General features: G+C 40.1%; 1 protein-coding gene across 5 annotated transcripts in view; it reads left to right on the forward strand.

Moving 5' to 3' along the window:
- RBL1 (RB transcriptional corepressor like 1) overlaps nt 1-5,354 on the forward strand; it is a 52,604-nt gene extending 47,250 nt beyond the window's left edge. For 3 of the 5 annotated variants that reach the window (XM_033095297.1, XM_033095296.1, XM_033095294.1), the window contains 3 exons: nt 121-269; nt 1,724-1,888; nt 3,649-5,351. In XM_033095297.1, the coding sequence (XP_032951188.1) occupies nt 121-269; nt 1,724-1,888; nt 3,649-3,819 (485 nt within the window). In that variant the 3' untranslated portion in view covers nt 3,820-5,351. Of the gene's footprint in view, nt 1-120; nt 270-1,723; nt 1,889-3,648 lie in introns of all 5 variants that reach the window. The other 2 variants (XM_033095293.1, XM_033095292.1) reach the window with 2 other exon arrangements.
- The last annotated feature ends 9,262 nt before the right edge of the window (nt 5,355-14,616 follow it).

A 14,616-nucleotide genomic window follows, 5' to 3' on the forward strand; every position in this document is an offset into this window, starting at 1 on the left:
ATTGCATTACACAAAGATTTATGTTTGATTTTTTTTAATTGTAGAGAGAGTTATATATAATTCATATCACTAACTTATATATTAGAGTACATCTGTTACGACACTGAATTCTTTTAACAGACTTGGAAGAAGCTACAAAAACACCTGACTGTTCCAGTGGCCCAGTAAGAGAGGAAAGAGGAGATCTTATCAAATTTTATAATACAGTCTATGTAGGAAGAGTGAAATCATTTGCATTGAAATATGACTTGTCAAATCAAGACCATATGGTACGTTTTATATTTTACTACTTTATTCATATCTGTAGTCTTAGTTGGATTACTATGAGTTTATTTTGCTAGACAAGTGTTTCAAAGTTAAAGCCTCCCCAATGCATTACAGGGGAGAAAACATACTAATAATCAGAGAGTGATTAAGGATATGATAACAGAGACCAGAGGAAGTCATGGAAATTTTATCAATACTGTGCTTATGTTAGAAATTATGTATACATATGGGCAAGTACTAGATGGAAACAGGAAAATGGAAAAAATTTTTGGTAATTTTTTTTTAAACTTTTATTTATTTTAAGTGTGTTTTTCCAGGACCTATCAGTAGTTGTTTCAATCTAGTTGTGGAGGACGCAGCTCACAGTGGCCCATGTGGGGATCGAACCAGCAACCTTGTTGTTAAGAGCACCGTGCTCTAACCAACTGAGCTAACTGGCTGCCCAATTTTTTCTCATTTTTGATTTCTGTTATAAGTGTTTCACTCAAGATAAAGAGAAAAGGAAATAAATAGGCCTGGATTATAAATAGAGGCAGCACTAAGAAATTTTCAAGCAGACCCTATCTTTGGCAGTACCAGCAGGCCTATGAAAGTAGTATTACCAGTATATAAACTGAGTTGGTTCCCGGTAGATCAGACTCTAATTATAAGAAAGAGGCACCTAGTAGAAGCTGCATCCAGCCAGTAGCTATGTATGTTTATCTCTGTGTCTCTCTACATTTCTGTTCTGGTTCTGTTCAAGGAATATGGGCTGTGATTATATCCTCAGAGGTCATGACTGCTCATCCTACTCTATCAGCTCCCCCTCCCATCACGTGCTGGACTGTGAATATCTCTGTCATTAGCTGATTGAAACTAGTTTTATCAGCTTCAAGTACAGATGATAAATGAAATAATAATTAACGAGCCATCTCCATTTATTCTTGGTTTGGAAACATTGTACAGAATATTAAAGAAACGTACAGTTCCCGCTCCCCTAACTCTATATCTAAATCTTTTGTATTTCAATATAAAGTCTTAACCATTTCATTAACCGATTTGTTCCGTGTTGGACCCATCCTGCTGGCTCATAGAATTCTCTGCCTCTTTTTTATTCTCTCTGCTCCTGCGTCGGCCGTGGGTTATGTGTGTAGGAGAGATTCTTATTGCAAGTGTTAGGACGTTGGTTACTCTTTGCCCCTTCTTTCTGAGTGTGGATGCAAGGTTCCTGTGCTCCTGGCTTACTGCTTCTGGTTTCTTACCCAAATTCTTCAGGAAAATACATTTCAGTTTACCTCTGAGTAATTGTTGGAAAACGAGGAGTAATGGACCATTTCTTTGCTTTTTTTAGCCATAAATAAGCTCTTACAATATAACTGACTCCTAACTAGGAGGTGCCAATAAGAATAAAAAATGTGGTGGAATTCAGAAAAAGAAAACTTTTATCTTAAAAAAACTTACTTTTGGGTTATTTCAGATGGAAGCTCCACCTCTTTCTCCTTTTCCACATATTAAGCACCAGCCAGGCTCACCACGTCGCATTTCCCAGCAGCACTCCATTTATGTTTCCCCACACAAGAATGGGTCAGGCCTCACGCCAGGAAGCGCTCTGCTGTATAAGTTCAATGGCAGCCCTTCTAAGGTAAGGTGCACACAAACTTTTCTCCCAAACAACTTATGTACATGTGTGAAAAATTGAATTTCGTATTACCAGTTAATAATCTTTAATCTTGTCCTCTTTTTGCCAAGTTACTGGTAATAAATATGAACCGTTACTACCATGTTTCCCCGAAAATAAGACCTAACTGGAAAATAAGCCCTAGCATATTTCAGGATGACATCTGCTGAACATAAGCCCTAATGCGTCTTTTGGAGCAAAAAGTAATATAAGACCCGTTTTATTTTCAGGGAAACACTGTATAACAAGTTTCCTGTGATCAAGAGCAGTGTATTCTGTTGGGGTGGTTTAAGCCATCACTACTGACGTGGTATCAGGGGAGTTTAGTGCAAGGGCCCAGTGTGTCTCCTGCTCAAGCATGATCTTGAGAAGGGACCAGTAAGGCAACACCTGCGAGTGGTCAGACATGGGGAACATTAAGTTTAAAGAAAGGCCTTGAAAGGAAAGGTTCATTTGAAAGATGACAACAAGAATAGTAAAATGTCTGACAATAAGAGGCCTCTTATTTACACAAACAACTCTGTGCTTATCGCTAGCTTTATTCCTGTACAATGAAGATGTGACAGGCACATGATGGCTATTTTCAGATATTTCAAGGGCTGTGAAGCAGATATATTCAGTATGTCTCCAGAAGCCAGAATCACTACCAACTGAAAGAAATTGTCATGGGACAAATTGTAACTCAGTTCAACTACAACAATGTTGTAGTTCAACAATGGCAGCTCCTTAACTCATTTGTTTCTTATTCAGTTTCAGACATATATTGAGTTCCTACTAACTGTTTCCCCGAAAATAAGACCTAGACGGACCATCAGCTCTAATATGTCTTTTGTAGCAAAAATTAATGTAAGACCCGGTCTTATTTTAACATAAGACCGGGTCTTACATAATATAAGATAAGATAAGATAAATCGGGTATCTCACAGATTTGCATTTCCTATAAGGATGTTTAGAAGAGATTCTTGCATAAGATCAAAGATGGGACCAATTGACTTCTAAGGCAGTGATTTCAAAACTGTAGGTCAGAATCACCTGGGGGAGCTGGGGAGCTTGTTGAACACAGATACCTGTCGCATAGACCTCCTGAATCACAGAGCTATGGCGGGCAGGTTCCCTAGACCACAGTGATGCACAGCTTTCAGGAAACACTGCTCTAAGACCTCGCTGCCGAGAGTGTGGTTTGCAGACTAGCAGCCTCAGCATCACCTGGGAACATTTTAGCAACGCAGATTCTTGGGCTCACCCACCTCACTGAATCTGAATCTGCATTTTAACAAGGTCCCCAGATGATTAGCAGGCACGTTACAGCTTGAAAAGCATTGCTCTGCGAAGAGGATCTCAAACTTTAGGGAGCATCAGAATCACCTGGAGGCCGGGTAAAACATCACGGGGCCCACCCCCAGAGAGTTTGATTCAGTAGGGGTAGGGTGAGGCTTGAGAATTGGCATTCCTGATACATAAGTTTCTAGATGCTTCAGCTGCATCTGGTCTGGTGTCCACACTCTGAGAACTACTGCTCTACTGGTAAATTCAATTTTTAAAACCACCTAAAAAGATTAGTTCTAATTATCCTTATTAGGTTGGCCTTGATTCAGTAAATAGTCTCTACCCCAGTATTTAGCCTTGAAGAGAGGAGAGAAGGCAAGAAGCAGTTAGCTTAGTTCTTTGCCGTTATTTCCCTTATTTTCCCCATTTACTCATACATGTTCTCTATTTTTGTACAGAGTTTGAAAGATATCAACAACATGATAAGGCAAGGTGAGCAGAGATCCAAGAAGCGAGCAATACCCATTGACAGTGATGCAGAATCGCCTGCCAAACGCCTCTGTCAAGAAAATGATGATGTTTTACTTAAAAGACTACAGGATGTTGTCAGTGAAAGAGCAAATCATTAGTGCCCTTCCTGTTTATGTAATGAAAGCACTTTCAGGTTGTTTTGCAGAAAGTTGGGGCTCTGTCCTTCAAAACTTTCAGCCTTGTAGATGGTAAATATTGAATTATAAGAAAAATTATACCAAAATCATGTGCTTTTTTTTTTTTTAAACATCCAAAATGTAGTTGCCAGAGATGTATTTTCAGTTGGACTGGAAAGAAATGTTTTACGTACCTTTTAAACATATTAATAGCCCTAGAATTTTTTTAATGTTTGTTCCTTGGGTTAGTTTTTAAGATGAAGTAAGGAGAAACCTCATAATTTTTTAGCTCACTTTTTTAAATAATCAAATGTCTCCTCCTGTGCTTTGTGTTGAGGGTAAATAATCTATTTTTGGTAAGTGCGCTTTGAGATATTTGTGCTCTCAATTTAATACTGGGTTGGTTCCCACAGCACCTAGGCCAGAGGCGGATGCATCAGCGGTCTCTGACCTGCTGTGGTCCCTCCACATCCGGGTGCCACTAGCATTCTGGGTTGTCTAGATCCCTTCCCTGCCCTTCCTCTCCTTGAGCATATGCAAATTTGTACCTGAACCCATGCACTACCCCCACCTAAGCCCTTTCCAACCCTAAGCCCTCTTAGCCTGGTATCCCAACCTAATAAAAGGAGTATTAGCTCCTTTTTTAAACTACTATCATTTTGTTTTTCTGAACCATTAACTTAATTATTCATGATTGTATTACATCATGTGATTCTCAAAACAGGATGCTGTTTCCCAAGCCAGTAGAATAAAATACAGGTAAGAGTTGTCAGAAGCTAAATTGCTGTTAGTGAGAAAGCACTATGATAATATATGAGACACTGTTCCGAGGTTAGACATTCTCAATATCTAATTGAGTTCCTAAGAACAGTTAACCGTTTTTTAGAATCACAGTAACATCCATCTCTTTGTTCTCAGTATTGTTGGTGCAATGTGAGTTTCCCATTAGGATCTGATCACTGGGGCCCCTTAAGGATGTTTTACAGTACTAGGTAGGGGGATGCAACTTTCCAGAGAATCAGCTGTTCAATATTCACTTTTTCTAGTGTGTTTGCGGAGTCTGGAAGGACATGGACAAGCCATTCTTAACTATTTTTGAGAAAATGTTATCAAATGTATATTTTTTGACTGAAAAATCTTATTTTTTAAAATGCAAAGTGTTTGACTTAACCTATGTCTAACCCTGGCTAATTTGAATTAGTCTAACATTTTGGCTGTAAATTAGTAATTACTATTGACAGAAATTTTATTTTTAAATTGTAAGAAGGAAAGTGATTTGGGTCACATTTTACTTTTCTGTAAATTACATCTTTTTGTGTAGTATCTACACATGTTACAAGCCAAATAACATCGTGTGTCTCGAGTCCTTGTATATATTTTTATGTAGCTACAACTTTTGTGTCATTTTCATCTTCTTTATTAATGTGCAGAGTATAAGTGAACATTTGTACTTTGACTATATAAGAAACGCTCGACACGTTTTTATCAGTTTTCAAGACTTGATATTAATGTACATAAAACTTAATAAAACATTGGAGTTTTTGAGATTATTGAAAAGACTATACTTGTGCTCTTTTCTGTGTGGTTAGAAGCAATTGTGCAGCTATCTAGAATCTACATCTCTTTAAATATCTGCTTTATATTTTTTAAATGTTTAATGTAACCTTAAAAGTTAATGTTCCTGGTGGTTTCCAGGGCCTCCAAAGAGAGTTGGGAGTGACTGACCACTTGAGTACAGGGTTTATTGGGGGGGTGATGAAAATATTTTGGAACTTAGTATAGGTGGTGGTTACCTAACATTGTGAATTTACTAAATGACCTGAATTTTACTCTTTGAAATGATTAATTTTATGTTAGGTGAATTTCACCTCAATTTTAAAGATGGCTTAGACACATAAAGAAACAGTTATTTCAAGGCCTGAGAATGAACATGTGGACCACATTATGATACTGAATTAGGGAAAAGGTTTATTTCTCTCAGGAGTGCTTTCATGTGTATTTCTCCAAATGAGACTCACAGTATCATGCAGGGTGACATGCGGGGTCTCTGGTCCCGCTCCCCACATAAGAACGCAGGACATGGTAGGCCAAAAAGGAACACCCATGGAGCCATAGATAGGGGAAGTCATACCACTATAGTCTCGCTGGCGGCTGGTAGTTCCTACACACGAAGTAGGAGCCACACAATCTGTAATCCGCCCGCTGCTTCTCTGCCAACCAACCTCCCTTGCTAACTGCAATCCGCTCCTCTGCAATGCGCAATCTGCATCCACTGCTAGCGTAGCCACGGCAGTTATATTAGTGGCCAATGGCTCACTGGTTACAGCTGACGGCCAAATAGCCACAGCTGATGGCCATCCAATCACAGTCGATGGCCTGAGCCAGCACCTTTCCACGTGAAGGCGAGAGCCTAGAAACTGCACTCCTGGCTCTGTCCCCACACACAGCTTTAAAATTATTTTTCTAATTAAGATTTGTATGTGGTTAGACTATATTAAATTAGGTTTTCTAAAAATTAATATTCCTATTTGTTTTGATTTTGTTCCTTTACAGTACTTTCACTGTAGCAAACATTGGCTACCTACTCTATTTTTGGCTATTGCTAGAGATATAAACATGAACGAGGCATAGTTCCTGTCCTAAAGATATGATATTTGTAGCCCATTAATGTGATAAGTATAGTAATAGAGCTCTATGAAAAGAGGAATGGTGTTAGCACAGAGAAGGGAATGATTCACTCTGTCTGGGCAGGTGTGTCAGGTAATCTAAAAGCACCCTAGAGGGGAGGCTAATGGGTAATTTAGTCCTTTAGGGATGAATAACTATTTTCCAGGAAAGCGAAAGTGGTCAGAGCACAACCGGTACAAAGGCCCAGAGGCACGAACACACTATAGGTTTGGGAATTGCAGGTAGTTTAGCGAGGCTGAAGTGTAGTGTGCATATGCAAAAGTGTGATGTGAAGTAGGGCCGGAAAGGTAGGTAGGGCCTTCCATAGCTGGGCTTCCTAAGCCAGGTTAAGGAGCTCAGGCTTGATCGTTTCCACGGGTTCTCAGCATGAGCTACAACTTGGGAGCTTTGAAAAACACACTGATGGATGGGTCACTCCCCCAGAGATTTCTGATTTCCTTGGTTTGGGGAACTGTCTAGCATCAGGATTTTCAAATACTCCCTAGGCAAGCCCCTAAGGTTGAGAACCACTGCCATAGGCATGGGAAGCCTCTAAAGAGATGGTACTTTTAAGTGGATAATGACGAAATCTGATGTTTATTTTAGAGCAGCATTTCCCTAACTTGCCCAGAGACAATGATTACCCAAGATACATATTAACAATACAGATTCCTAGGCCCTTCTTTTGACCAGTGGAAGGATAATCAGAGGAAGGACCTAGGAATTTTGTCTTTAACCTCAGTTCCAAGAGATCTTTACCCTTAAGCAAATTAGAGACCTTCTGGCAGTGCTTCTCAAACTTGAATGAGTTCAGGTATCATCTGGGATTGTTAATCTCGTTAAAAACACAAGTCTATAATTCAGTAGATCTGGGGTTGGGCCTGAGATCGTGCTTTTCTGACAAGCTCCCACATAATGCCAATGCTGCTAGTCAAAGAACTGCGCTTTAAATAACAAGGCTTTGAAATCTGGAAGATGTGCAAGGGATGAATTAGAGGATGATTAGACTGATGCGAGAGACAAATTAGGTTCGTAATTCTTAATGTGGGGTAATTTGGCAGCCTTATGGGACATTTGGCAATGACCAAAGACATTTTTGCAGTTTTGGTCATCATAACTGGAGGGAGGGGGTGCGGGGTGGGGGCCACTACTGATATCTAGTGGATAGAAGCCACGGATGGTGCTAAACATCCTACAATGCACAGAACAGCCCCCCACAACAAAGCATTATCTAGCCCAAGAGGTCAATACGGCCAATCCCTGAAGTAAGTAAACACCTAGGCAAGAAGTATATACACTTTAAGATAACTGGTAGTGGGGACAGAAGAACCACAGAGGGTCACCTAACCCTGGGCCTGTATGGAGTCCCTGTCGGGTAGCTTCATAAGGAAGACGACTTACCAAAAAGAATTAAAGGTGATAGGTGGGGTAACTAATACACAAGTGAGATTATTTGGCATCAATGACAGATCCTTAATATATTAAGAGCAGAAACTACTCCTGAGGTTTTGGATCCTACATCTAGGCAGTGGTTCTTGTCAAATTCCCCATTGGTAAGATTCACCTTTGAGGGCTTATTAACCAAAGAGATTCACTAGATGTCACACAAACAGTTTTGTTAAGTAGCCCAAGAGGTTCTTACCAGGGAAGTTTGGGAAGTACTTGTTTAGAGTCGAGCCAAGGAGTATGGACATCCAGGTTCAAATAGCCTCCCTGACACTACCACCAAACCAAGTAGAACTTCACTATTCACTTACTTCAGTTAAGTCTCAGCACTTCAGGAAATAATTGATTAATTGTGGAAATTAATGTCCTTGTAGAAAAATTAGAATAGAAGCAAAGAATAACAACTATATTCCCACCACTCAGAGGCCACCTTACATTTTTTTAAACTTTATTATTACAATTATTTTTCACACGAAGCAAATTGCAAATCTTAAGGTGTATACTATGATGATTTTTTTCCAGCTTTCCTGAGGTAGAATTTACATAGAGTAAAATGCACCCATTTTAAGTGTACAGTTGGGTGACTTTTAGTAATTGTATACAGTTATGCAACTACCACCACAATCCATAGATAGAACATTTCCATCACTTTAAAAAGTTTACTTGTCGGGGCAGCCGAATGGCTCAGTTGGTTAGAGCAGGAGCTCTGAACAACAGGGTTACCAGTTCGATTCCCCATGGGCCATTGAGCTGCGCCCTCCACAACTAGATTGAAGACACGAGCTGCTGCTGAGCTTCTGGAGGGGTGGCCGCATGGCTCAGTTGGGTAGAGTGCGAGCTCTCAACAACAAGGTTGCCGGTTCAATTCCCACATGGGCCAGTGAGCTGTGGGAGCTGAGCTGCACCCTCCACAACTAGATTGAAGGACAGCGACTTGGAGCTGATGGGCCCTGGAGAAACACAGTTTCCAATATTCCCCAATTAAAAAAAAAAAAGTTTACTTGTATCTTGGATCTTCTTCCCCACCTTCCTCACATGCTCCCCACCACACACCCAGGCGATCATTGGTCTGCTTTTTGTCACTACATTTTTATCTTTTCTAGAATTTCATATAAATGTATGTAGTCTTTTGTATTTGAGTTCTGCCACTTTCTATGTTTTTGAGACGTATTCATGTTGTATGTGTAAATATCTTTTTATTGCTGACTAATTTTCCATACTATGGGTATACCACAATTTTTATTCACCTGTTGATGGACATTTAGGTTGTTTCCACATTTGGTCTATTAATAATTATTAACATTTGCATGCAAGTCTCTGAACATATATTTTTATTTCTCTTTTATTCCCTTATGAGTTGGGTTGCTAGGCCAAAGGTAAATATATGTTTAATTTCATAAGAACTTGCCGTATCTTTTTTCAGTGTGTTACTGGAAAAAAGGGTTCTTGGTATGTAAATGTCACAGGAAAGAATTCGAATACGGACCAGGTAATCAACACAAAGCCAAGCAGGCAGAGAATTTATTAAAAGAAAGGAAATAGTATAGTACACTCTCAAGATGATATTAGAGCGGGCAGGCCCTGAAAAGGGCAACTGTGCCCCAAGAACAAAGAGGCTTAGGATTTTATTAGAATGAGAGTATGCAATATTCAAGATTTAGAGGTGGAGTCGCGGGTGTTCCCAGGAGGATCCTTGCTGACTACTATTTCTCATCAGGAAGTGAGTGTCCCTTGTTCTTATTTGGCCCTTGTTGGAGCTGATGACTCAAAATGGAGATTTTGCCCTGCCTGCAATGCTAATAGCGTTATAATCCATTAGGGTTAACTATAGCCTTTTTAAAAGAATGATCTCATCGCCTCTTTCCCGTACTTACTCCTTCCCGGCCTCCCAGCTCTCACCACGTGTGGCCCTGATCTTTCTGCCTACCTTAACAAGTGGACCATTTCGCAGTCCCACAGCAGCGTGTAAGAGTTCCATTGGCTCCACATCACAGCCACCTCTTGATTTGAATCTTCATGGACTTTTTTCAATGCACATTATGTTTTTTTAAAGTAAAAATGGATCATATGTATCATGTAATATATCAGAGTCATCCTTGCAATGTCTAAATTATACTTCTATGACAATTCTAGTGCTTCTGTTCTGATGTACGAATGTACCGTTATTTATGTTATTTTATCAACAAATAAAGATTAAAAGCGTTTGGGATTTTTTTTTTTTTTTCTTGGTTGAATTTGTTTCCGACAATGGCATTTGGAATGAATTATTTAGTGAGTCTAACATTTGCAAAGAATCAGGCATTATATATAACATTATGATGCAGGGTTGTTAAAATACTAAAGACATTCATCACAACACAGGCTCCCTTACTTCATTTGGGTCTCTGCTCTAGTGTCAGGTCACAGCACTTCTTAAACCAATCCAACCTTCCTATACTCTTAGCTTGTTTTATTTTTCTTTCCAGCACTTCTACACTACTCATGTATCATCTGCATTCATCACTAGTAATTTAGTAATTTCATATAGTTGCCCATAGATACTTCACATGTATTTGTACACTCCATGTACGAGGTGGGACTATTTTTCCCTCTGTAGTTTTCTCAGTGTGTAGAATGATGCACTAAAGGAAGTATAGGCTTGACAGTTGAATTAATGAGTTGAAGGAGACTTAGAGATGCTCTTTAATAATAATTATATCTCACAAGTATTGATCATTTTCTATGTGCCAGACTCAATTTTCATGAAACCTTACAATAAAACTGTTTTATAGAAGAGGAAATTAAAGCTAGAGATTTTAAGTGACTTGCCCAAGGTCTCACATTCCACAGCCCAATGTTTTTCTTTAATTAAATGAAGTTGGGGTTTTTGTGTGATAAAATACATATAACATATGATTTACCATTTAACCATTTTTAAGTATACAGTTCAGTGACATTAACTATATTCATTATTCATATTGATGTGTAACCGAGCTCCAGAATGTTTTCCGCTTGCAGAACTTAACCTCTGTACCCATTAAAGACCAGTTCCCCTTTCCCCCCTTCCTCCAGCCCCTGGCAACCACCAGTCTACTTTGTCTATATATGAGTTTGACTACTCTTGATACTCACATAAGTGGAATCGTACAGTATTTCTCCTTTTGTGACTGGCTTATATCACTTAGCATAATGACAAGTTTCATTCATGTTGTAACATGTCAAAATTAATTAAGTCTGAATAATAAATACTCCATTGTGTATGTGTGTTTGTGTGATACCGGCCAAGTGAGTAAGCCCTCCTCACCCCCCCGAAAAACTTTTAAGTTTCCCTTTCCTTAAGTTTCCTTTCCCTAGGTTTCTTAGTTCCCTAGTTTCTGATCTTAGTCACTTTCCAAATCAGCTTTTTCATCTTAAACAGAAGATTGTTCCTGAATCACAGGAAGTCTTCTGCCCCCTAATCCAGGCCATTCCAGGACCACCAGCTCCTTGGTGAATACCTCCACCTGAATGACCAGATTAACCAAAGGAAAAGACCACAGGCTCCACGAAGCTAAACAGAATTTCTATTACACAGCCACCTTGCGTCAATGGCTTTGGGTCCTGAGTCTTAGGCCAACACTTTTAACTCTGTTTAACCAAACTCTATTCTTCCTCATTTAGGGGCGTTGGAGGTACAGATGATACCCAGCAAGATTACCAGTCCCAACCAAAGAAGCCAACACGGCCTTTCAAGTAGATCTCAATCTGCCAGCTGGATCTTGAGGCCCTTTCATCTGAGATCAGAGAGAGTGAGAGTTCTGTGAATCCCCCAATAGTTAGGGACAGCTCTACGACCCTGCCCCGCTGGTTGCAGATACAGAAGACCCCCTGTCCCTCAACTTCCCATAGAAATTTTATGGGAATCATGTCTCTTAAGGGGAAAACAAGACAGGCAGTTAGATAGGAATCGGGTCTCTGCATTCTTGCATGTCCACCCACTGCAACCCACAGAATGAGACCGCCCAAAAGACCTCCCCTCTCCACCCAAAACTTCCCCTTTTCACTGTAATTATCTACTCCTACTAGGAAACAAATGGGTACAAAATACCCAACTAGATTAGACTAGTCACTCACACCTGCGCAGTGAAGGCCACAACGACCTTCATTTCACCTCTCGTATGTAATGGGCCTCATTATACTATCTTTATAATATCATACATATGCCCGGAAGTTCATTAATATCATTATAACAGACTGATTTCTGGGAAAGAACATGCGCAGTCTAAAAAGATGAGGTAATAGCCTCTTGTCAATCACAGGTGTCGATCAAGTGGTCTCATACCTGGAAAGGAACAGCCCCTTCTAGAGAAAAAAGGGCTAAAAACTCCAAGTCCTTGCCAGTCAGCGCCTCTTAGCTTTGCTTTTGCTCAGGGACTGCTCTAATCCCTTTGAAGTGTACTATCTCTTCTAATAAACTACTCTGTCACCACTTTATTTTTCACCACTTTATTTCCGTGTCTCGTTCAATTTTTTGCTCCAGACACCAAGAACCTGGACATCGCACGAGAAAGGACCATACTTCAGTTTTATATATAAATACATATATATATATATATATATATATGTGTGTGTACACACACACACACACACCATTCATCCATAGATGATGGCAGCCCAATTTTTAATCTGTAACCATGTCTTTTTTTTTTTTTTAATATTATTGGAGAATATTGGGGAACAGTGTTTCTCCAGGGCCCATCCGCTCCAAGTTGTTGTCCTTCAATCTTCTTGTGGAGGGTGCAGCTCAGCTCCAAGTCCAGTCGCCGTTTTCAATCTTTAGTTGCAGGAGGCGCAGCCCACCATTCCAAGCGGGAATTGAACTGGCAACCTTGTTGAGAGCTCACATTCTAACCAACTGAGCCATCCAGCTGCCCCCTCTACCATGTCTTTTGATAATAATCTTGAGGTGATTCAGATGTACATAAATATCCCAGGCTTATTCTGGTAAGTCCCTGGCTGTCTACTTCCTCAAGCTTCTCTCTCCCTTTGCCTTGGGAGAGAGAATAAATAAATCTTCATTTATTGTTTCTACTTTGGAGCCGATCTTCCCACGCCACCTCCCATCACACAGAAACTCAGCTTGTTGAAAGATTTCCATGTTCCAATGACAATCTTCTTTCGCCCTTTATTCAATCCTCTTCCAAACCCTCTGTGAAATTGTAAGGGTGACACTGTATCTTCTATTTTGAGATTTAAACCTCTAGTATAATTCGATTTAACAGTGTAGTTTAGCTTGGGACTTTTTGAAAGTTTTTTTTTCTTTGCTCCCCTCCCTTCCAGCCAAAGCTTAATGTCTCTGTTTACTATACATTTACTATGCATACCAGTTTCAATGATTCTGTTTACTTTAGGCCAAGACCCCACCCCCCACCCTTTTTTCTTTGTTCTGCCTCTTAGGTGCCTATAAAACCTTTTGGCCATGCTGGGGGGAAAGGGAGAATGGCCTTTGGAGAGGAGTCCGCCTTCCTCCCAGAATACCGGCATTTTGAATAAACCTGCTTTTCTTTCCACCAACCATGTCTCTCGATTTTTGGCTTTCGTGCAGCAAGCAGCTGGACTTTTAGCACGGTAACAGAATGTGAAATAAAATGGAGTCACTTCAGGGGCTTTAAAACGGGGCTGGGAGGCCATTAAAGAAGTGGGGACTTAAGCACATCCTCACCAGATGAAACATAACCTTTGATCCCGGGCAAAAGCATAAATATTCCAGAACAAGATCTGCCACCTGTCACAGAGACGGACTTTTACTTAGAGATGGCCCCAGCAACCATTTCTGTTTAGAGCCAGCACCAATTAAAACCCTTTGTGAATGACTCATGCAAACTTCCCCTTTTTGTCTTTAAAAACTTCTGGCTTTTGTTCCCAAGAAGGACATTGTTTGGATTATGTGCTCTGATGGCTGTTCCTTTTAATAACATATAAAACACTTTTTTTTTGCGTGATTTTTGCCTCCTGACAATTTAGGTTAACACCTCTCTCTAGTTGCCTCCTGGGAACCTCTCACATCCGTCACCTTGGCTGTACCTTCCATAAACTTCCCCCTTTCAAAGGCTTAGCACCAGCTTCTACCAGTGTTCTGAGGATTCAGTGCCACCTTAACTATTTCCCCAAGGAAAGGGTCTTATCCCCAAGGAACACTGCTCCCCTCAGAATCTAGGCGAGTTTCCTACAATACTCAACACACTAGATCGGTGAAGTTCACTTCCCTGCAGCCACCTCAAATGTAAATACATCTCTTTCATAGGGATAAGTGAGGTTTTCAGTTATGGAAATGCAACTCAAAAGACAAATTCTTCAGTCCCATCCAGGTTACCGAGCTTTAAGCTCCAACTTTATAGAAGTTCTGAAACTATTTTCCTTGTTAATCACCGTGATTAACATGTTTCAAGCATCGGATGGCCTTCAGACCTTCTCCTTGAGGTGAGGGTCAAGTTTTTAAATAAGAAGTCTCGCTATGTAAATAAGATATTTAACTTTGGAGGAAGGAATGTAAAAAAAAAAAAATGATGGAAGGCTCCTGTTGATACAGGTTAGCTAGCACGTCCCTAGGTAGACAGGGAGATCCCTGGTGGAATAAACAAAAGACAGCCATATCCTAAAACTTCAGGTTTTGAAATCACTCCTTCGCTCCAGGACATAATGTAACAA

This window comes from Rhinolophus ferrumequinum, chromosome 23 (assembly GCF_004115265.2).
Source record: "Rhinolophus ferrumequinum isolate MPI-CBG mRhiFer1 chromosome 23, mRhiFer1_v1.p, whole genome shotgun sequence".
Classification (NCBI taxonomy): domain Eukaryota; kingdom Metazoa; phylum Chordata; class Mammalia; order Chiroptera; family Rhinolophidae; genus Rhinolophus; species Rhinolophus ferrumequinum.